Source organism: Netta rufina (genome assembly GCF_964035555.1).
Source record: "Netta rufina genome assembly, chromosome: 14".
Lineage (NCBI taxonomy): Eukaryota > Metazoa > Chordata > Aves > Anseriformes > Anatidae > Netta > Netta rufina.
This window is the reverse complement of record NC_140137.1, coordinates 12,142,944-12,165,419: the sequence shown is the minus strand read 5'-3', so window position 1 is coordinate 12,165,419 and position 22,476 is coordinate 12,142,944. Positions and strand designations below refer to the sequence as shown.

Below are 22,476 nucleotides of genomic sequence, written 5' to 3'. Positions count from 1 at the left end.
AGGAACTGCCAGCCTCAGAGCTGCCTGCACAAGCCCTACACAAGCAGCACTGCTAGGTCTACAGCTGGGTACAGCCAGCCTCATTCCTAGATCACCATGAAGCCCCTCTCCACCTGTTACGTTTCCCCATCACCACGCTCCTGTCTGCCCTTTGGTCCTGGGGAAACATCCTCAACTCATGTCCCCACCAACCCCCAAGCTTTAGGAAAATCAGCAGTTTGTTCGTTTTCCAGTTTATTCTCTCTGTGCCTGTGTTGAACACAGGAGGAAACACTGAATTTCTCCAAACACAGCTGTCTGTTTCACTTCTTTTTGGTTAGGAAAAACCAGACTGCATTTCATGCCTCCAGACAGCGCATTTCAGCACCTCTACTCGAAGCGACCATAGTACAGACCACCTGGAACCACGCACTTCCCCAGAGGAACCTTTTATGTAGGCTACTCTTAAGCAAGCCAGGTTTATACCCATTCTCACTTCCACATTTTGGAATCCAAAATGTAAAACACTCTTTTGCATATGGTCTGAACTTTGGCCCTGGGTAATGGCTGGAATAACTAAAAAACACACAAGATTCCAACCTCATATTAGAAAAGTTGAGACAAGCATTAGGAAAGAATCAGCTCATATATTCCAGTTATTTCTCATAGTTACTTAAAGGTGATCCATACAATGTTGTGTTATAAGACTCTACGATTAGTCATGTTTCACACATGACTACAGGGTAAATGAGGAAATATGAATGTGAAGTGTTTATATTATCCAAGCAAGTGACAATTTTCCAGTGACTCATATTGATCGTCCTCAGTACCTTCGTTAAACTCTGTAATTTTAAATCCCAAATAACACCCCTGAACTTCTTACAAAAATTAACTATCTCCCAAGAAATATGTGACAAGCTGCTTTTTACCTCTTATCCTTCCAATGCACACATAGACTGGCAAACGAAAAGCCTTTTAAAGATACCCAAGAGTTCATAAGGTTTTTATTTATATTTTTTTAAGGAATATATACAAGCAGTATCATTTCTGTATAAATACTTTTTGTCTGCTTTTTTTTTTTTTGACCCTAGACACAGCGAGGCACTTACCTGTTCATTGCAGGGTCATTCATGAATGCTCGGTAACCCTGCAAGTAAAACTTGCAGAGAGTCAGAACTCCCAGAGCAACGAAGGAGACTGTGAAGACCAAGCCCAGCAACGAGTATGGAGTGCTACAGCATTCTGCAATACTGGGAGGAGAAAGAGGGAAAGAGGCAAAAAGAAAAGAACCATTAATCAAAAGCAATGTGAGGAACTCTTCCCTTGTTCTGTTAATGATGCAAGCTGGTTTTAAAGCACAATTACACTGGCTTAACCTCTACACCACCATGGAACCCTCCTCTTAGTGTTGTTATTGATTGTTTTCTTTTTGTTTTAACACTTATTTTCAAGACAAATCTACAGTTCAACTCCACAGCTAGTAATGCCTTTCAGGCTGGAGCTATGGGCACACAGTGTGGTCTTCCCCGTTCCCTCCTGTCCTTCTCCGCTGCTGTGCCACACGGTGGCACTGTCCTGCCTGCATACAGTTTTCTCAGCCCAATTGCCAGCCAGAACATGCTTAGATTATTTGCTGAAATTTCAGCCAGCTACCAGAACCACAGAGTTAAAGCAGATGGATCCACTAAGGCACTTTCCACGCAGACCTGCAATAGTGAAAACAAATGTCAAACTGATAAATACTGCTAGAAGGCTGGATTTTTTTTTGGTAGCATTCCCATCAAGTTGAGGTAGGCAACACCTGTCTTTCAAAAAGCTGAGTCAGAAGCAGCAAGACAATGAAGAATGTTCTCCCTCAGCTGGGTTTTTCCTTTCTCTTTCTACAGCTGTAAAGAATCAAAAAGACTGAGACTTCAGAGTACATTTGATGATGCTGAGAACAGCTGAGATACTACAGCTCCCTTACCCTAGGACTGCTCTTGTGCTGATCCTGGCACCGTGTTATTCGGAGCAGCCTAAGCCTCAGATGCCTCGGGCACCTGAGGAACAAGGCTGCCAGCACAAGGGGAGGACTGCACAAGGTAACACGTGTGCCAACACTCAGTAAAGAACGAGCTGTCAGCCAGGGATTACACACCTGGAAATCCTCAGATACATAATCCAACCTAATACATTGGCACCTCCATTCATTTAAAAAAAAGAATCTTAGCTTGTCTAACAGGACAGTCGTTTGTGAGAGAAATGATGTTCAAAAATGTGTCACGCCAATTAACCAACTAAGAGTGCACCAGCCTAGCAGTCTGAAATGACAAGCATTTTGAGGAAGCATATCCTTCAAAAATAAACAAAACACAACCAAGAGGTATTTACTTTCTCTCTTCTAATGACTACCTGAACAGGAAAACTCCTTTGAAAGCAATTCACAACTAAATTCTGAAGTGTTTATGTATATGTACTATTGGCAGTGTTTCCAGTAAACCTTCAAATTCAGCCTATTTACTAACCTGAGCAGGGCTGATAAAGCTTTCAAATGTTCCTGCCAGTCAAGGTAGCAAAAAAAAAAAAAAAAAAATTATTTAAATAAGCTATTTCTGTAGAATCTTTGAGGAACTCTAATTCAAAATAAGTTATCTTGGCCTTCCAACTGATGTCCAACCTTTCTTTCCTTGCCAGTTATTATAGGATTCTTCTTAAACTTAGTTCCCTATGATCTGCCACGCAAGGGTCCCAGAGGAGCGAGCCTAAGAGCTCCAAGAGACTCCTGAAGAGCTCTGAGTGTTATGTTTACGTCTCCAACACAAGTTTACAAATTGTCCTGAAGAGCTGAACACTTCAACACATCTCAAAAATCACAGCAGTTATGTACTTGAGGAAGAGATTTTGAGAGGAACAGTAAGGACAATAAATATACAGAACAGTTTTTAAACAGCAAGTCAGCTAGCAAGAGCCCTCCAGTCCATGAAGAACAGACCTGTTGCCTCTCCCTATTTTACAGAAAAGGTAAGAACTGTTCGCTCTTTTCTTTCCCCAATACAAGAATTGGGGTGCACTGAATGAGACCATATGGATTCAAACAACCAAAGTGTTGTTTTCATTATACAAACCAAGCTGAGCTGTGAAACTACTTGTGTAGGATCTTTTAAACAACACAAGCACATGTGGGTTCACAGGCAGACAGCAACAACTGATGGAAGAGAAGTCTTTTGAGGATTACTGAGCAGTTATTAACCACACTCAGCTAACGCAGTTTTACTTCTGAAACCGGATGCAGGATTGGAAGAGTACTAGAAAGTGTCCCATTTGTCAAGTTACGGGTGGTTGTCTTTCCAGGCACTCCTTGTGACCACTGCTGGAAACTGGATCCAGGGCTAGATCAGTATTTGGGCTGATTCAGTGCAGCCACTCCGGTGTTCTTGTCAAAATCCGACACTGCTATAAAGCACGCTCCAACTGCTCTCACCTGAATTCCAGCTACACTATTTTAAGTCATAAGTACACTCAAAGGACACAGGTGCAGAAGTCGCTCACTTTCATGGAAGAGCACATCTTTTCCATTTTGGTGAGCAGCCAGCACTACGGTTGCTGTTGTGGTTGAACTGGGAATTTTCATGAACTGTCATGACCTGGTACTTCAGCTCCCTCCTGAGGAGGGAGAGGCTGTCAGTGGTACTACTTGAGTTCATGTTTTTAAGGTGACTTTTTTCCTACTGTGACAAACACAAAGACCATTTTCACAGTTTTTCCGTGCTTTTGCAATTACAGAAAGAACTTCAGAGATCAACTTGCACTTATTCACTCATGGAACAAGCTAATACAAGTCTGCAAGGCAAGCTTCTTGTTTTGCCATAAATAAGATTAGTCTAACGATTTTGGCACAGGAATAAACTTAGCTACTAGGAAAAGGATAGCTTGCCTCACCTCTGCTAACTGCTAAACGCAGTACTCTGTTGCAGCAAAATTTAAATTGCAGCAGAGATGAACAAGAGGAACAAACTTCAGACACCATTAGTTCAGCTGACAATCAGATAACACAGTTGGTGCTTCTACATAATGCAGTATGACAATGTAAGCAATTTTAATAGTACACACAGTAAGATCTCTGGCTTTTCTCCTTAATGACAATGAATTTTGAGAGCTTAACACTATGACACCACATATGCATGCACAAAGGCAGGCAAAAATTAAGCAGCTGGAAAGCCTGATTGGAAAAATGTAGTGATGAGTAAGTGACTCAAGCAAGTTGCTACCCAAACAGCAGAACTAATGATGTATGGACTCTAAAGGACATGTCCTGTTACCTGCGTGTTCAGACACCATCCTTTTTCTCCCCATCCCAGTATTACACAATGTAATTTGCCTCATCCACCTTCTCCTGCAATATACCCAGTTCCTCTCTGCCCTACATGCACCCTCCCTTTTGTATGCGGTAATCTCTGGTTAGACAGGAGTCAGCACAGGCACGTACAGCCCAGCCAGAATCCCTCAAATGCTGCCTTCTTTCAGTGACAGCACAAACACAGGCTTCTCTCCCCATAGCCAGTTTTTACAAGGCTTTTAGGAAATTGTATTTTTAAGAGATTTATACCTCTGCCAGATTAACCACTGGGCTCAGAAGTTACTTTAGGAGTTGGTTACTTCAGCTGACTGGATGAACTCGAGAACACGTCCCACAACAGAATGAAGAAGCAAGACATGCAGGGCTCAGAAAATTACATAATCACAAATAAGGTATTGAACTAAATAACTTCAGCTGAGGTATCTCAGACTTAAAAACGATTTGTATACTGAAAACAAACTTCTGGACCAAAGCTCTAATTACAGCTATTCCCTCATCAAAGAAATGTTTTGCTTTCTTTGGGAACTCCCCACAGTTGAACTAATGCTGCCTGAATGGAATCTGTGCCTCTGAAGCTTAACAGGGTTTGCACACATGGCTGCTGAGATAAGGACAGGTATTTGCCTGGCACCCAAATTCAATACAAGCTGATCTGCCTATTTAGTCTCTAAAAGAGCACACATTTCAGAACACAGTCAAAACGTAAAAACAACTATTTGCAGACTAGTAAGTTACCTTGTCAAGAAGAGGAAGAGGAGCCTCTCTCTTGAGGCAGGCTGGTCCCGTGTACTGAAATAGGAATAGATCTGAAGAGCGAACAAGACGAGCCAAAACACCATGAACAGAACTGGGACCACCAGCTGGTTCCACAAAGACATTCCCAGAGCCAGGAGACCATATACTTCCACCACCTGGAAAAGACAAACAAAAACGCAGTTTGTTATTAGTTCATGTCATCCGTGATTTGATAACAAAAGGATGTTCACCAATAAACCACAACAAAGGTAGGGGTAATTCACACGGCATCAGCCATCCCAAAGGAGAACAGGCGGTACACCCAAACTACAGTCAGACAAAGGGAAAGCCCGGACTCAGCAGTGACATGCTACCATCTGATCAGCTGTTTTACTTGAAGTAAGAAGTACCTGACTGTGCACTGAATGACCAGAACAGCTGAATGTCCCTTCCTGTGAATTACTGGCTCAGAGCTGCTGACTGCAGCCCTCTCACAGCAAGAGGAACAAGGATGCATGCCTCCAGTCCATGTAAAACCTGCTCAGACCTTTTGCACAGCTCAAGTCACGGCAATGTTGTCTTCTCTATAGCTACTGCCAACTCACCACACATGATAGATAATGAAACGAGCCACACCACTTCAGCATAGAAAATCTGCCTTGCTGATCTGTTTTAAAGGAAAACGTAAAACGTCTGAGGTATTTAGTGTTAAGTGCCTCAGAATGAACACGTACCAAACTCCTGACTGCTCCCAATCAACCACGGGTTTTGAAGTTCACAGTTAAAAGCTATTTCAAAAGACTTTGAAGCTCAATTACATTTTTTTTATTGCAAAGACTATGCTACAATGCAGTGATTTTCAAGAAGCTGGAGCTTCATATAGCTGGACTTAATATAAAATGTCAAAAGGAAATCACTCAGCTACTATTTTTTATCATCTCCTTCCCACAACAATGTAAAATTTGCAATAGCTAGCAAATGCATGAAACAAATCTGTATTTCAACAGAACGTTAAAGAGTTGTCTACTTAGTCTTTGATGACCAGCATGAGGGATATGAACGTTCATGGGACCTGCTGCATCATCTGCTGTGGCTGATGGACAAGCAGTATGCTGCTGGCAGGGATACAGTGCCAGGCTCCCGCTTTTAGCTTTGCGCAGACTTGTCAAGGAACTGTGTTTGCCCTCAGGAGACTCCCTCGGCCTCTCCCTTGGCCTGGGACCAATCCAAGCAATCCCACGCAGCTCCTGGCACAGCACTCCATCACATCAGAGACAGGTCAGCTATGCTCATAATGTAGGTTCATAACCATGAGGTATTTCTGGCATCTTCTGCAAGTAGGCAGCCAAGCTTCTAGACCTGCTTTTAAATTGTACCGTCAGCTACAGTTTGAAATACACACGCATGCAAAAGGCTGCTTTGGCCCACCTGTTAGGGCCATCTCCCCCGTGGTGCTCCATTCAAGAAACACTCCTGGTGCTTAACATCCTGATATTCAGTATGTTTTGCCACTGATATCAAAACAGCAATCAGTTCCAGCCTGCAATGGTAGTGAACTCACCTACATATCACTGAAGACTAACCACCATGCAAAGTTACAGCAGTGGGATCACAGAGGAGAACATTCAAGACAAAACAAGACAATCTCTTTCTTTGGAATAAACACACTTAGCTTCATTTGTAATCCCCTGCAGTCAGTTATACAAACACACACAGAGCCAACATTTTTTTTCAGCTGTGTTTCAAGACCATAAGCGAAGAGCAACAAGCTCTTTTAAAACAAAACGTTTGTTATCCCATTTCACCAATGCATAACGAAAAACACTTGTACACAACTTTTCATTCCAATACACTCTCTACAATACGCACTCAAAAAGCATCATACGACTAATCAGTCTATTATAAATCCAGTGGCATTTTAAAAAGCCTGTCATTTTCTATGTATTTACAGAGAAGAAAAAAATGTATGCCTTCTGCATAAACAACTGGGAGAAAGAGTATTATCAGCATCCAAAGGCCATGCACAAGGAATATTTCTTCCTCACGATTACAATCATGTAAGAGTGCCCAGCAAGATTTGAAATACCAGAAGAGGAGGAAAAAAAAGGAAAATAAAATCAGAGACAAGTGATCCTAGAGATGAGAAAGCTTGTATAGGAACAGTACTTAGAATACAATTCTGACCCCAAGAAAAAGAGAAACCATTCTCTCCCAAAATGCATTTGCAACTAAGTGTTCTAAAGTGTCTAATAGAAAACACATACATGACTCAAATCCACATCATATTTTAATTTGACTTCAAGAAGCCAAACTGTGTGTGTCCATGCAAATGGAAAATTGAAGTGTTGGTTTTACCCTGTTGTGAGCCTTCAAACTCTATAGAAGAGGAGGAGCATCTATTTTACGCCACATTAGCGAGTGCTCTCTCTTTTAAAGGAAATGGTAAGCATTATTTTTATATTCTCCTTGAAAAACATGGATATTGAAGCCTTGCCAGTCAGCTCCTGAATTTGTTCTTATCAGCAAATCTACAAGCTGGTTATGGGCAAGATCAGACCATGTTAGGTGCTGTACAAGCACAGAAGGATAATCTTGCTCCAAAGACCAATTACACGCAAAATAAATAACTACACAATAATGATCAACATGACAGGCTGAGGCCTTGGCACTCCAGACACATACTGCTGCCAAGTTTTTGTTTGTATATGACAGATATGACAGCAACGAAGAGCTTTAAAGAGGGCTTTGAAAGAGCTTAGCAAGTTAGTTTTCAGGCTGCTTCTGGAATGAAGAAGCAAGTCAGAAAACCAAAGACTTGGTCTGAAAAAAAAATCAGCAGCTGGTGAGAGGAGAACTAGCGGGTCGGTCAAAATCCAGTACGCATCAGTCTTTTATACTGAGAAGAAGACATGGAAGAAGACATTATCTGTATAAAAATAACATACGTGTACATGAGGCATGATGTTTCTCTAACAAAGAGTCTTTTCAAACAAATATACATTAGATGTCAAAGTGTTAACAAAATGGATGTGTGTCAGATCAGTTTTCTCTGTTTCCGGTAACTCCAAGATCCTAGCAATGCTGCTGTTCTAAACCAAATACTACAGACCTTTCAACCTTTCACATCACAGCCCCAGCCACAGTCAAGATCAGCTTCACTGTTACTCCCAATTTAACATTACAATTACAAATGCTTTTTATACAAAACGTATTTCTTAAAATGAACAGCTAATGTAATTAACGCACGGGTAGTACCTTGCTCATTTAATGAGGCACTAGATAAATTCCATTCTACCACAATCCTGTCTCTTAGCCTGGATTTCAGGGACTAAATGAAATCCAAGCAAAGTGGACAGGCTCAGCTAGCCAGGAGCATAATTCAGCATAATGACTTATGCGGAATGCCTGAACTGCTCACCCATACAAATTGTAAGCTAACATAAATTAAGGAAAGTGGATGCTATGGATAGGAACCCATTTGTTTTTCTAAGAAAACATGAGTTAACACACAAAAATGTATGCACAGGAAATAGTCAAACTACTTATTTTATTACTACTTTCCTGCAGAAACATTCAGGCCAAGGACAATAAAATTGTTCTATGTTACCTGGACAAGCTCTCTGTATGCAGACTTTGCCAAGTTATAGGGCACCAGAAGATTTGATGCCAGAAAGTAGAGAACTTCCAAACCAGTGAAAATCATGGCAAATTTGTTGATGACGACGATGGTTTCCAACGGGACGAGGCAGAGCCGTGCCAGCAGAGGGAGCATGTGAGCGGAGAAGAGCCAGATCTGTTTTGTTTTCATGACGCAGGAGCAGAGCGTACATACCACCAGCTGACCTGAAAACGAGACAGAGTCTTTTATAATCAAGCTGATTATCCCCTTCAGGAAAAACGTATTTTAATTCGTTATTTTTCCCTAACACAGTTATCAACATCCAGCATATTATGACAGCTCTAACTAGGACATATCTGTTATGAAACCGGGCTCCTCTGTGTCTTCTGCTGGGTCATAAAACTTACAATTTTCAAACTATGCAAAGTGTATGCCTTCACTACACAGATTAGTGAGATGTTAGCCCAAAACACGCAGAAACATATCCAGATTAATACCAAGTCCCAGGAATAAATCATGCAGGGGATGATGACTTGACAAGTCACCCCTCTTTTTTTTTTTTCCATAACATCCCAGCCCTACCTAAATCCCACCAGTATCTTTGTGCACAGCAGAGGCTTTTCTGAAGCCCAGCTATATGACTGTTTCATTCTGATCTATGCAAAAAAGTAATCAGAGGTCCCAAATGGCTTTTGGAACAACAATATTTATACTGTCAAGAGGAATTACAGGCCAAGAACGCTAACAGGAGACAGCCAGGTCAGCAGCTGAGACTTCAATAATTTCATAATGCCCTGGGGCAGTTGCTCAAAATTATCACTGAAGCTTGCAAGTGACAGATAATCAACAACTAAATTCTCTTTAACAGTTGGTGGGGGCAGAAGAATGTCTTTCTCACACACACAGAGTTTTGGAGGATGATATTTCTAGAGCAGACCCCTCCTGTATAACTGCTCCCATTACAGTCGCTGGAACTTGTACCCTGTATCTCAGAGGAAGCAGACTGGAGCCAAATTTACATTGTCTGGGTAAGAACAAATCTCACTCGTCATTTTGCAGTGAAAGAATTTAAAAGCAGAACCTTGTGAACTCACAGGTGGTGAACATCTGGAAGCCACCCTACATGGTACCAACCCCAAGTGCTTATGGGCTGCTTTGGAGCCCCCCCACTAATCTGTGTGTTTCACAGCTCTTGGTGGAAGCAGGAGCCAGCCTTAGCAAAGCACAGCACAACAAAGCCAAGGCCAGAACATCTCCAGGCCTCAGCTAACTCCATGTGCTCACATAACCTTATGGACCTTGTAAGCCCTTCTGGATGCCCTGGGGAGGGAAGTTGGGAGAGGAGAAATAGTAGAACCAGTGTTTCTCTCAATCTGCCCAGCTTCCCCACCCAGGAAAGGCCTTCTGCTTTCGAAATAACTGGAGCCAAACTGAAAGCAAACCTCTACACTCTACCACTTAAACATCCAAAGGTCTTCCTCCTTCACACTGTCCTCTTTCAAGTTTAAATCCTACCCTTAATTTGCTAGGTGTAGTTTTGAATTACCTTGAGTCTTTTCGGAACAAGCACGCTTGCTTTCAGCAAGATATACTGCCAGTATTTTGGATCACGAGCCTCTGAGAAAGTTACTCTACTCATCGTTCAACAGACTCCAGCTCTGAAGCACCTTCTCTGCTCCGTTGCTCTCTGCCCACACGCAGGTTGCTACAACCCCAGTTAAGACACCACCAGCACGCTGCTGTGCCGTAATGTTTGGGGCCTGGCACAGTCGGCCTGCGAGGATTTCTGCATCTCATGGTAACTAAGGCAACCCAGCTTCACACACAAAGGGATACCAACACCAGCTTCTGATACGTTCTTCAGGATTTAGTAAGTGTCGTCATCTGAAATGAAATGCTGCAACCCACCACATTTAACAACCCGGTGTTCCCTGGGATAACCGTGGGGTTCTCCAGTCATGAAATCTGGTTCCAGGCTCACGTCATGAAACAGCAACCCCTGCTTTCCTCCAGGCGCGATGTGCTGAGGGTGCTGGTCATGCCTGCTAAGCTCTCTCTGCTTTCCACCTCTTCAGCCTAAACACTGCTTGGAAGTCATTTGTCAGGGGAAAGAGATCTGTGCACCATCACGCGAAACACACAAAGCACTTCCTCCTGAGGCCTTGAGCTCCCTCCTGAAGTCTGCACCTTGCTGATTCTCAGCCCCTTCAGGAAGGGCCCAAACAGATCAACGGAGCTTTTAGTGACAGATACTTCTCATTTTTAATGGGGTAGCAGCACCTTCCTTCAGGACAACCCCTCTGTGCCATACATCATAGCTTATCTCCAAGTAGGGCTGTACACGGTGAGAGATCGCATACATGGCTGCAGTTCCAGTCAGAATAAACTACCTTGTAACTCATACCACGTCACCAAAAAACTTAAACCCTCAAGCTACCTGCTGAGACTAGAAAATCCAACTGAACAGTTGCACTCTGGAAACTGCGATGCTGTGAACTGAAGCCTGCCAGACAGAGCTAATGAGTCCAACATCTGGAACCCTCCTGCAGGATACCAGGCTCCTCTGCTAGGGAATGAAGCAATAAGGAAGAAATCTATTGCCTTAAGTTCCTGCCTGTTCTTTTCCCTTCCCCAAACCTCCACAAATACATTAAACCCTGCTGACAGCCAGCCAAAGCCTCTCAGCTAGTAAGCTAATGGAAAATGTGCGGTAAGCCAGCCGATGTGGTAGAGTCACTCCCACTTTTAGTAGGGAGCTCTTTACTTCACTCCCCGTTTTAAAAAGCTGATGTTACCAAATTCCCTGGTTACCACATTAACTGCCTGACAAAAAGCAGGATGTCTCCAAGTTAATATATGCTCCCAATACTGTGCACTAAGAACAAAAAATCTTCAGGGTAGCATCACTTTGAAACCACGCAGCTTTGTAACATAACAGCTGATGTTCTCACAAGGTGGAACACTCATCCAAGAGGCAGTCTTCTCAGCTGTTTATTTCTTCCATCCAGCATGATGAGCAACTTCAGAGCATGTTAATAACCCTAGTTAATAGTTATTGGACTGAATTAGATCTGGGGGAAGAACTGACCGAGAGCGCCCATCTAAAAAGCACTAATGAATATAACCATTATTAAAGGTTAAATTTAAAGACCCAAGTGGCATACTGTACTTCACCCTTTTAATTCTGACCACAGCGTTTAGGTAACAGATCAGTACCACGATTATTTCCCCATGCACTTGCCTCAGTGCCTTTGTCAACAATGCTACACAACAATGCTCTGGCAGAACACGTAAGAAAAATATGGAGCAAAGCACCCATACGTATTAATTTTGCTGCAAAGATGACAGTTCAGTGCAGTACGCTCCTGAGACATGGCAGACTGCACTGGAAAAACACTTTCTCAAATTTGTTACACACTGAGGTATTTCATATTTACACGCAACACTGTCAAGCCTCAAAGCCCACTGATATAGGACTTCCCCAAAGAAGACTATTTACCATCAAGACTAAAATTAGGCTTTCAACTTGACTTCAAAAGAACAGGGAAAATTAATAACGAGGATATTAAGTATGTTAACATACACATACTTACTAGTATAGTCAAGCACCTATTTCTGAAGAACAATTCTAATAAGCAGACACTTCATTCTGCCCCCCGGTACAACCCAGAACTGAACTGGACAAACACACTTGTGTCGTCTTCTTCTAGCTCACAGATAATCCACATGAAACCTGAATGATGCACTCCGCAATACTGATGGGCTACGACTTCTGGTTTAGTTTCTGCATAAATGTTACTGACTGGCATAACACCCCCTGACCTCTTCCTGCCCGGTCCTGCCTGCTGCTTTGTGAAGCTCTCTGAGGGTTCTGCTTTAGCACAGGACCCTGCATCACACCTGAGAGAGATTCAAAGAACTAATTACAAACATTTTCTCGCTGAAACATACTAAAGGCTTTTGCTGTACTTTGGTGTCATTCCACAAGACAGAAAAATTTAGCATACCTAGAAATTCAGAAGAGAGAAGAAGTGATCCCTAAATATTTCCGTTTCTGGGAAAACACCAATGTTATCTTTATATAAAAGTATTAAAAGCAACAACAAATCCCAAATTTAAAAGTGGGGATGCTGGCAGGCAGGGAATGTGTATATTCTGCTAGACCTAACATACTGGAAAGAAGTAAGCTCATTTAAATCTCTCAGTAGCAGTTGCGAGCAAACAGGAAGCAGCTGAGTTTTGTCAACAGTCCACGGCTGACTAAATCTGTCAATAATCTGATGAAAACCATAGACCTTAGTGAAAGGAATTAGGGACAGTTTTTCTTCTGACTTTGTCTTTGGCTTATTTTTAAAATACACACGGTGTGCGTGCATTTCAATATCCTCTCTGCAGAGCATATGGTACGGCGTAGCAACCTTAACGCTGAATTTATTCTCTTCCAACATTCATTTGGAGGGGAGGGTAAGCGAAAAGAGTAGAAAGCCCAATTCTTCAAGACTTTACCTAAACATCTCAAAGAAGAAGTCATCTCTGCCTTTCATGAAACACAATTTAAATGTAGTTTTGGGCTGTTACTCCTTAATGCTTTCATTAGAAACAGCCCCGGAAGTTGATTTAAAAATAAACAGAAGTAGCCTGTGGGCCTATACGCACATCCACAAATCTATTGCACCTGTGTTTTTTTAAGAGCATGAAAACACTTATCTATAAAGACAATAAAAAATAAATGCCTCTACAACACTTCCAAAGATAAAAATACTATTGATATTTTTACAGGACTTTACAGGAGTTTTCCAGACAGACAATGCAATCATTCTGAACCAGACTGCAAGTCTGCAAAGAAAACGGAGGCAGAATGCTGCACTTAGGAAGCATAATTCTAGAAATAGTAAACGCAGAAGTACAAAACAATCTCAATACTATTCTTTTGAAAGAAATCATATGCTCTCACGAAGTGTCCTGCCACTACAAACTGAAGTGACTGCTTACGTGAAACCCTTGGATCTTTTTCCTTTCATTCCTTACGCCTTGATAGTATCATAGGGGTAGACAGGGATACAGAGGGAAAAAAAAAAAAAAAAAGATTTTTAAAATGTGCCCACTTGGGTAAACTAACTAACTAACTCCTTTAAGAACTTCTGGCTGTGAAGCTTTCACCCAAACTCCTGCACATGAATCTGAAGTGCTTCTATAGTAAGATATACACAATCTCTTTTTCCTACTCTATCAATTTACAACACATTTCTAACTTCAGATCCGTAGTTAGGAAGGACACAGCACAGATAAGCAGGAATTTCAACAAACCGCACCTTTACAACAGTGTAATGGGTTGATTAGGAAACCCACATGAATCTGAAACACTGAAGTCTAACGCTAAATTTTAAAAATACCAAATCTAGAGAATACTTCCAAAACTGTAAGTAAGGGAGTATTGGTAAATCAGTGGCACATACAGAGCCAAGCAGGACACATCTAGCCTTCCATACCTCCTGCATCTTAATGAGGATCACAGCTACTGAAAGTGACAGAGAAATTTGAAACCAAGAGGCGGAACATGCACAGGTTTCAGTGAAGAGAATTAGGCAGAGCTCTCCCCTGCATCACGAATATCTAAAACACTTACCTACTAAAGCAGTCATGAAACGATTCATTGAGAGAGGCTCCAAGTACATTGGCCCTTCATACCCTGATTCCAATTCACTTCTCACGTAATCCCTAAAAAAAAAAAAAACAAAAAATATTAAGATCCTTCTGACGAGACAAGAAGCAATTCACTCATTCCACACACACGTAACCTCGGTGTATGTTACAGTCAATTAAGTAAATTACGAAAAGCAATATTAGCACTACTGTTATGGCAGCCTCAGCGATCAAAGGATCTAACCGAAGCACGACTTTAGTGAGAGATGTATTATCTGTAATTAGACTCACTGTCACAGCTGTAAAAGTCCTTTGGGACACCCAAGCTGCTCTTCAGAAGGTGGCCTGAAACTGCTTATTGACAAAGCCTCTTAAGCACCATTCCATTTTTAAGAGTCCCTTCTTAAGTGGTTCTTCTTCCTAATCTTAATTTCTTTTCCCACCAGCTTCATGTGAAAAGGTCTTCCAATGTAATGGTCATGGTGTTTTGCACCAATCTCTTTGCACCATATTAAAAAATAGCTATGAAGGCAAAATGATAATCACGGAAGACTGGGGACAGGGCTGCTTCATAATCCTTTTATCCAATAAGATCTCAAAAATTTAGCTGTATCCTGGAGAAACCAGGGGGACCAACTGGATGCCCTCAAAACAAGGGACCACAAGTGGCAGACAAAGTCTGAAAATCTGACTGGACAGCTGTAACTTCTCTCAGAAAAGGTGGGCTAGGAGGGGGGGGGGGGGGCTCAGGCAATCAAAGAAACAAGTAAGAACCCTGGGAGAGCGGGCATTTTGCCTGCTGTTGGTGATCATCTATCACCTCCGCCTTTGAGCAGGCTAACCTGTGTAACAGCAATGCAAGTCAAACATGAACTTCACACAAAGAGCAAACGTTTTGCACTTTCAGAAGATAATCCTGGAACAGCAGGGCAGTAATTCTCCAGTGGCTCGTTAATCCCCTGCCATGAGACAGCAGGCGATCCTCGTGACCCTTCAGATCTGCATCTTCAGCCCCTTTTTCTGCCTCATCTTGAGACCCTCTGATGCCCATTGCATGGCTGCTGCTGTACCCTCGTTGTGACACTGCCAACTCCACCATCAGCAGCACCACAGCCCCTGCTCCCAGCTGGCCCGGACTGTCCGGCCGTCCACGTCCAGCTGCAGCACGTCCCGGGAATGCCAGGCACACACACTCAGCTGACCCCGCGCAGAGCTAGCAGAGTCTGTTTGCTCGAGGGGCATGGCACGACAGTATTACGTATTTATTTACATCAGTCAGGCAAGCCACACCTGCTGCAAGCAGATGCAGGCAAAGCAAGCAAGCAAGACTGGAAACCACAACGTACGAATTTGTATTTCAAGTGAAGAAAAACGTGCAACGCAATGCTACTGGAAGCATTTGCTTTTCCCCAGCAATGTGAAAAAATACTCTGGTTCTAGCACCATCTCGCTACTCCAAGCTAAGGAATTCGCATTTTCATTTGCAAAAACTCTCTGGAATTCAAGACATAAATCTCAAAGTACTAAAACAAACACTTCAAAGCCTGTTCTTCATAGCTGACAACGCTGCCTACTCACAGCAGCTTTTCAAGTGTCATAGTATATGCGAGGTATGTCGACATGGGCTCTTTAGACTGTAACCTACAATTAAAAACACATGGAGATGGAAAAGGCAGCTAAGATGACTGATTCCGCATAGAACATCTCCCCTTGTTATCAAGCCACAGATAAGCACAAGTTTTTTGTTTTTTTTTTTTGTTGTTGTTTTTTTTTTTTTTCAACCTTCAAGCACGCACAAGGATGTAATCTTTGGGGCCAAGTTGTGTATTTTCATTTATGCGAACCTGCAGAAAACACTTTCTGACAGCATTTGCAGAGCAGAGAGGATAATCCATCAGAGTTGGAAAGAGGGGGGAAAAAAAAGCACCACTGCAGATTTCCTCTGAATTTGCAACATGCTGAAGATGGCTTTTTGTATGAGCAATATCATGCTCCATCCTCAAATTGAAGGTGAAAATGCTGGCTATTTCTAAACTGCTAGAAGGAAAGCAGTGAAGACATCAAGCTTTTTCTACATCTGTCAGGAAACAGGTTACAAAATCATCCAGAATACCAACTGTAGCGAGAAAACCTTACACAACTTAGCCAAGACGTACCACCAAAGCTGCACGTATAGTTGGTTCATTTACAGCAGGAACGTGTCTGGAGATGACCCAAATCCTCCCAAGCTACATTTCTTGCCCTTGTCTGATTCAGTCATCTGCACCGAGGACTATACTTGGCTTCACTCTTTAAGTACCTTCTTTAATTGAGAGTTTAAGGCCTGCCAGCTTAGAGCAGCAATGCTTTAAGGTCCCCTAAATTTTTTAAACAGTATTTGTAGATGATGTCTAAATACGAAAAGTAAAAGCAATGATTCTCTTATTATGAGTACAAACACAAGGATCTTTTGGCACAGACACCAATCCGAAGATGCCTGGAACAGCTGCAGTGCCATACAAGATGCTGAGAAGAGCAAGTGCACGCACTCAATTTTGATCAATTAAAACTGTATTAAGCTGCAGCTTTTACATCGGGGAATTGTTCACTTTACTGCAGCAATGTAAGAAAACAAGAATGCTAAAATCATTATTTACTAGTTAATGAAATGACTGAAAGTACGTTATTACTTTAGAAAATTAGGGCATAAGAATAAAGCTGAGATCAGATCGCCTGCTGTTTATTCTGTGGATGCACTCCCAGCCTCATTTAATCGAACTGCTGGACTGTTAACATATAATCACGGCCAGCCACGACTAGCATTGCTCTGAAAAGGTAAAGAGATACAGTGCTTCACACATGACCCCTTTTTTGTTATTGGAAGCACAGCAAGGTCTGCTGTTATTACAGATATGCTTTGTAATTGACAGACATAAGAAACAGTGGTTATCTGACCCGAGTCATATTGCCGACATTTACTGTGGCTGATTAATCTTTGCTGTTAACATCAAACACACACAGCCGTAGGTATTGAATGTCTACAGATATCTTTAAAATTAAAAACATCTTTTAAGATTATCCGTAAGTAACGATTTAGTCCCTTGCTTCCTGCCTTTTCCTCCTTCTCCCTCTCCCACTCCCCTCTCCTCAAATCTTCTCACCCCAAGCTCTATCAGGTTCAACATCTGGAATGTAATCATAATTTATTTTTTTTTAGCATCATTTCTTTTCTGCACAGTAACTGCGTTTCTTTTCCCCGGTTTTATTGTTGCAACTGGGAAGAAGAAATGTGATCCCTTTAAGCAAGACATTCATGCAGCTACATAAAAAAAAAAAAAAAAAAAAAAAAACACATACATTTTCCTTGTCAAGAGCAGCAGGATTTTATTTTTTAAAGCTGACTTCTCCTTTTTCCATAAACAGATGGTGAATTCTCTCTACCCAAATTGCCAGGCTAACATGTCACACAAACGCAGCACCGCCTTGGACTCTCCCAAGTGCTCATGAGCATTAGCTAATCAATCCGCACACATTAAGGTAAGTCCCAGTTTTGCAGATGAGGAAGCAAACGCTAAGAAGTTAAGTGATTGTCAAGGTCACAGAGACCTGGAAGTCTGAAGTCAGAGCTTAACTATAAAATTCAGATCTTCTTATTCCTAGACGTGCAGCTGAACCACAAGCTATTTCTGGGTGGAAAAACAGCACTGAGAGCTGCAGTCTTTCAACAGCTCACAATTTCCAGGACACTGCAGAGTCACAAGTGCCAGCTGATTTTGGTCTTGTTCTATAATTTGCAATAACCAAACTGGCCTCAATAAGGGATCTCTTCATCCGTCTTAAATAGCATCCCAACTGGTAGCCTACGAGCAGTGCACTGCGAGTTTTCTGTTCTAAGCAGATTTATTAGCAACAAAAAAAATCAGGAACAGTTTGCACACGTGATTTCTGTATGTCTTACCATGATCAGTCTGCTAAATAGAGACGTCTGTTGGAATTGGATAGCCTCATCAGTAAGAGGTACAGCTCCAGCAGCAGAGTTCATCTGTGTCAGTTACACTTCACTATTTTCAGTATGAAAACTAATTGGATTCAAAAATTCTTTTGAAAAGCTAATTCAAGTGTCGCTCCCTGCATTATACAGAGGCTGGTGCTGAGATCTCCTTGAACAGTGCTTCCTTCCCAACCAAGTCAGTCTCATATCTAGGGAATGGGTACGCTCACTCTGAAGTGCTAGAAGCTGCATTTGCTATGCAAAATAGCTAGGGAATACTGCTGGACTATTTGAATCTCAGACATCTTTTAATTAAATATTTTTGTGCCAGTTGATGCAAGATTTAATTAAAGTCTTTATTAACACACTCCAGAAGTATCAAGTATAGAAAGCTTAGTAAGAACACTCCAAACAGTCCAAGCTGTAGTTATCCAACATGTTTCAATGAAGCCTGTAATTCTCAAAGTGATACCAGCTATAATTCACATTATGGAGAAAAACGACCAATAAAGAACTATTAAAATCAAATAACGTTATTCTTTAATGTATCAACTGAAACCCATACCATCTCCCTTTCTTTTGAAAGATTTAAAGATACAAAATGGCTTAAGGATCTCTAGCTATAAATATTCTGGACCAAACTCTGTATCTGATGGGCATCTGTTACCAGCTTTATTTTTATTTCAACACAAGCTCTTAAATAATGTTTAGGCTGCTTTTTCTAATAAGTAAGCCTTTAACTCTAAGAGAAACACCCACAAACTGTATCTATAAAAACTCAGGACTCCCCTGAGGATGATAAAAAAACCCTTTCCTTCCTACCCAGTAAATAAGAGGCCATAATTCCTCTCTTGCATCCTCATCCATTCAAGAAATCATTAACTGAAACTCTGACAGCCACACCAGTGACATGTCAAGTCACCACAAAGCCTTCCTTAACACTCCCCAGAGCTGCAACGTACTGCATAAGAGATATTCCAGCAAATGCTTTGGAACAACGATTTTGATGCAAAAATAGCAAACCTATTACTTCACTTAAATCAATCAAAAGCACATTTTTAAATGTTTCCCATCAGCAGGCACCAAAATAAATCAGGCTTAAGTCCACATTTGCAAAACTTCCCATGTAAAGACATTAATGTGAGGGCACTCTCTTTGGTTCCAATTAAACATCTTGTCAGTGTGAAAGTTTACATTGGCTTTCAACGGATTTAGCTGGAGCCAAACAAAAGATGATCTACTTTGTCCTGCCTTTCTCACAGTTTTCTAGCCTCTTGCCTTATGTTTTAAATCCAAACACCTTTCTTTTTGTTATGACTGTAAAATATATTACACAAAGATGAATTTAGGAATAAATTCCACCATTACTTTACTTTTACCATCTCCCACAGCTATTTTCTCCCTCCTCCTAGGTGCCAGGAAATTGAAGGTAACGTCCTGTCTGCTTTGTAAAATGCTCCAGTGTTGAAAGCATGTAAACCGAGCCATTGAGTAAGTCAGATTACTACATCAGAGGCAACTTTTGTCCTGTAGTGCTTTCTCTTCTCAGATTAATGGGCATTACACTCCACACAAAAGCAGCTCAAAACTCCTTTTAGTCAACAAAAAATACACCAGAACTACTTGACAGCACATTTAATTCCATGAACTTTTTCACGATAAACAGCATGATATATTTAGGTGTCTGGCATAGAAAAAAGTGCCTCCATAAAACCAGACCTAACCCACTTGCAGAAGATATTAACAAAACATCAGTTAGATTTTTAAATCCCAAGTGAAACTAACAAATCTAACCCATTTATTCCTACCTGGAAATCTGGTGCCCAGCATACAGCAGCAATGCGGTCAGAAAGTACAGGTAAAGCTGAACAAGGTGTTGCCTTGGTAAAGTGAGGAGCACAACACTTAAGATGTAACCTGTAACAGAAAGCAGAGGTTGGCATTTCAAAAAAGTTCTCTCGAAATATGAACTAGCATTCAGATCTCTTTAATTGCCTTTGCTTTCATTTGGTTTCAAAACTCAGGTACCTGTATTTTCCTCTCACCAAAACAGCACACACAAAAAAAAAATGCCCTTTTTTTTTTTTTTTTTTTTTTTGGTCATGAACAGAAATAGCTCTACCAGCTTCTATAAATTTACATCTAGATACCAAGCACTGGACTTGACCTCCAGTATTTGAAGAAGACAATTATTTTAACCTATGTAACTAGGGAAAAAGGCCTAGGTGTCTCAGTTGGTAGTGAAAATAAGCTTCCTTGTACCAGGATTTTTTAAAAAAAGTCTATCCCACCTAACAAACCCGGTCATGTGATGTAAAAAATATTTTTATTATTATTTTTTAAACAAGGGACACACAGAACACTTATCCATGCTGATTATCATTACATATTTTCATTCTTCCACTGCAGCTTCATGGCCTAAAGACACTTTGCATGCCCATAACTTGAGGTAGACACAGGCTCTTCCCCACAGCAGTAACATCCGAGCACATTTTAAGGCACATTGAAGCCATGAGGATGCTGCAAATCAAGGCACCTTGGCACAACCTATGGCTCATGGGCACTGACACCAGCAGTTCCCTTGCTGCCTGAGAGCATTTAGCAAGATTGTGGAAAAAGACCCAATGCAGATACAGGGCTAGTCTTCAAAAACACAGCCTGGCTGCTCAGCAGCTTTTACAACACACAGAACAATGATCCTTTCTTTCCTACGTGCTCTCATTAGGATACTTTATTAACGCGGTGCTCTGAAGTCCACTTCACAACTGGGCAGTGATGCCCATCCTCTCCAGACTCAGCAGGTCAGAGACCCGTCGCATGGTGCCCTTACTGATCTTTATTTCCGAGCTCACCACCACAATGCAGTGCACTCATGCTCTTTTCTGAAGGTCAACTGAAGTGCCTGGCACTGAAATCCATTTAGAAAAAAAAAAAAAAAAAAGGCAACGGCTAGCAACTTCCCTGCAGCTAAGAACAAAACACCAAAGGACTTGGACTGTCACTTAAAGCTGTGCTATACACATTGCACTTCAAGTATCATCCATCCATTCAGCAACTCTGGGCACAGCCTTCTTAACCAAGTTAATTTGTACTTTGAACTTTTTTAAAACACTTAAGAAATAATGCGACTCTAAATTAAGCACTCAACCGTGGGACAAACAGCTACCATAAAACAACCAAGGAACACAATATGTTCCCATATTTGATAAAGATATGATTTCAAAGTCAGTTAGTATTTATGTAGAAGTATTTCAAGGTTACTTAATATTTCCCACCTTCAATAAACAATCTCTAAAATCCTGTGAAGTTAGGTCTACAAGAAGGTCACTTGCAACATGCTCCTAGAGAAGGCATCAGACCCACAGGATGCCAAGCAAAGTTCGATTCAGATATGATAGATTATGATACATATGACTGATGATAGACAAAAAACATTTGCTCTCCCTCTTTCCAAAAGCTACAGTAAGTGATAAGTTTCTTTGATTAAAATGAAGTATCACTGAAGTCACCACTACTAGTTTTTGCACAGCATCTAAAACATTTTTATTTTGATCTTTCTAAAGGGACCTGAAACCTAGAACAAGTTTCTTTCTATCGCTTGTTTTACACAGAATAGCATGCTTCTGGTTAATTCGATAGAGCCAATGCTCCTATCTTAAGATTTCTTAGCAGACCTGTATGCTGGAGAATTCATCTTCTCTGTTCACCACTTCCCATCAAATACTCAAATGACAAGAGTAGAAATTTCCCAACAGAATCTACTAGACATTTAACTAGTTTGCACCACACCACAGCTTCACCAGCTCTCTAAACAACTGCAGACACTTTTAATATCTAGTCTCCTCTCTAATTACCACTTCCCCTTGATTGCTTAAGTAGGGACACCTCTTTGGTGCACAGCCATGCACCATTCCAGCCTTTGAGTCAAACCTCTCTAAACCTTTCTTCTTGCTGCAGCCCGTGACTCACCTTCAGGTGGAGGAGAAACAGATGGGGTTTATTATGCAGTCTTTTATTCCTCTTTTACCCTACAAACCGTCCAAGAATACCTGCTCACTGTATCTGCATTCAAGCTCTGCCATCTTCTTTACCTTATTCCATCACATGACAGCCTGCTCCCAGGGCACATGATGATGTAACCTGAACACTGCTAGGATAATTTATGTAAAAGGACGGCATTTCAGAGGGCAGTTA

General features: G+C 41.4%; 1 protein-coding gene across 1 annotated transcript in view; it reads right to left on the bottom strand.

The window, feature by feature from the left end:
• The window catches only part of RNF145 (ring finger protein 145), a 44,374-nt gene that overhangs the window by 6,339 nt on the left and 15,559 nt on the right, over positions 1-22,476 (bottom strand). Inside the window, exons 3-7 of the mRNA XM_084295063.1 lie at positions 20,091-20,199; positions 14,296-14,387; positions 8,658-8,893; positions 5,051-5,226; positions 1,089-1,229 (exon numbers count right to left, since the gene is read on the bottom strand). Coding sequence (XP_084151189.1) covers positions 1,089-1,229; positions 5,051-5,226; positions 8,658-8,893; positions 14,296-14,387; positions 20,091-20,199 — 754 coding nt within the window. The remainder of the gene's footprint in view (positions 1-1,088; positions 1,230-5,050; positions 5,227-8,657; positions 8,894-14,295; positions 14,388-20,090; positions 20,200-22,476) is intronic.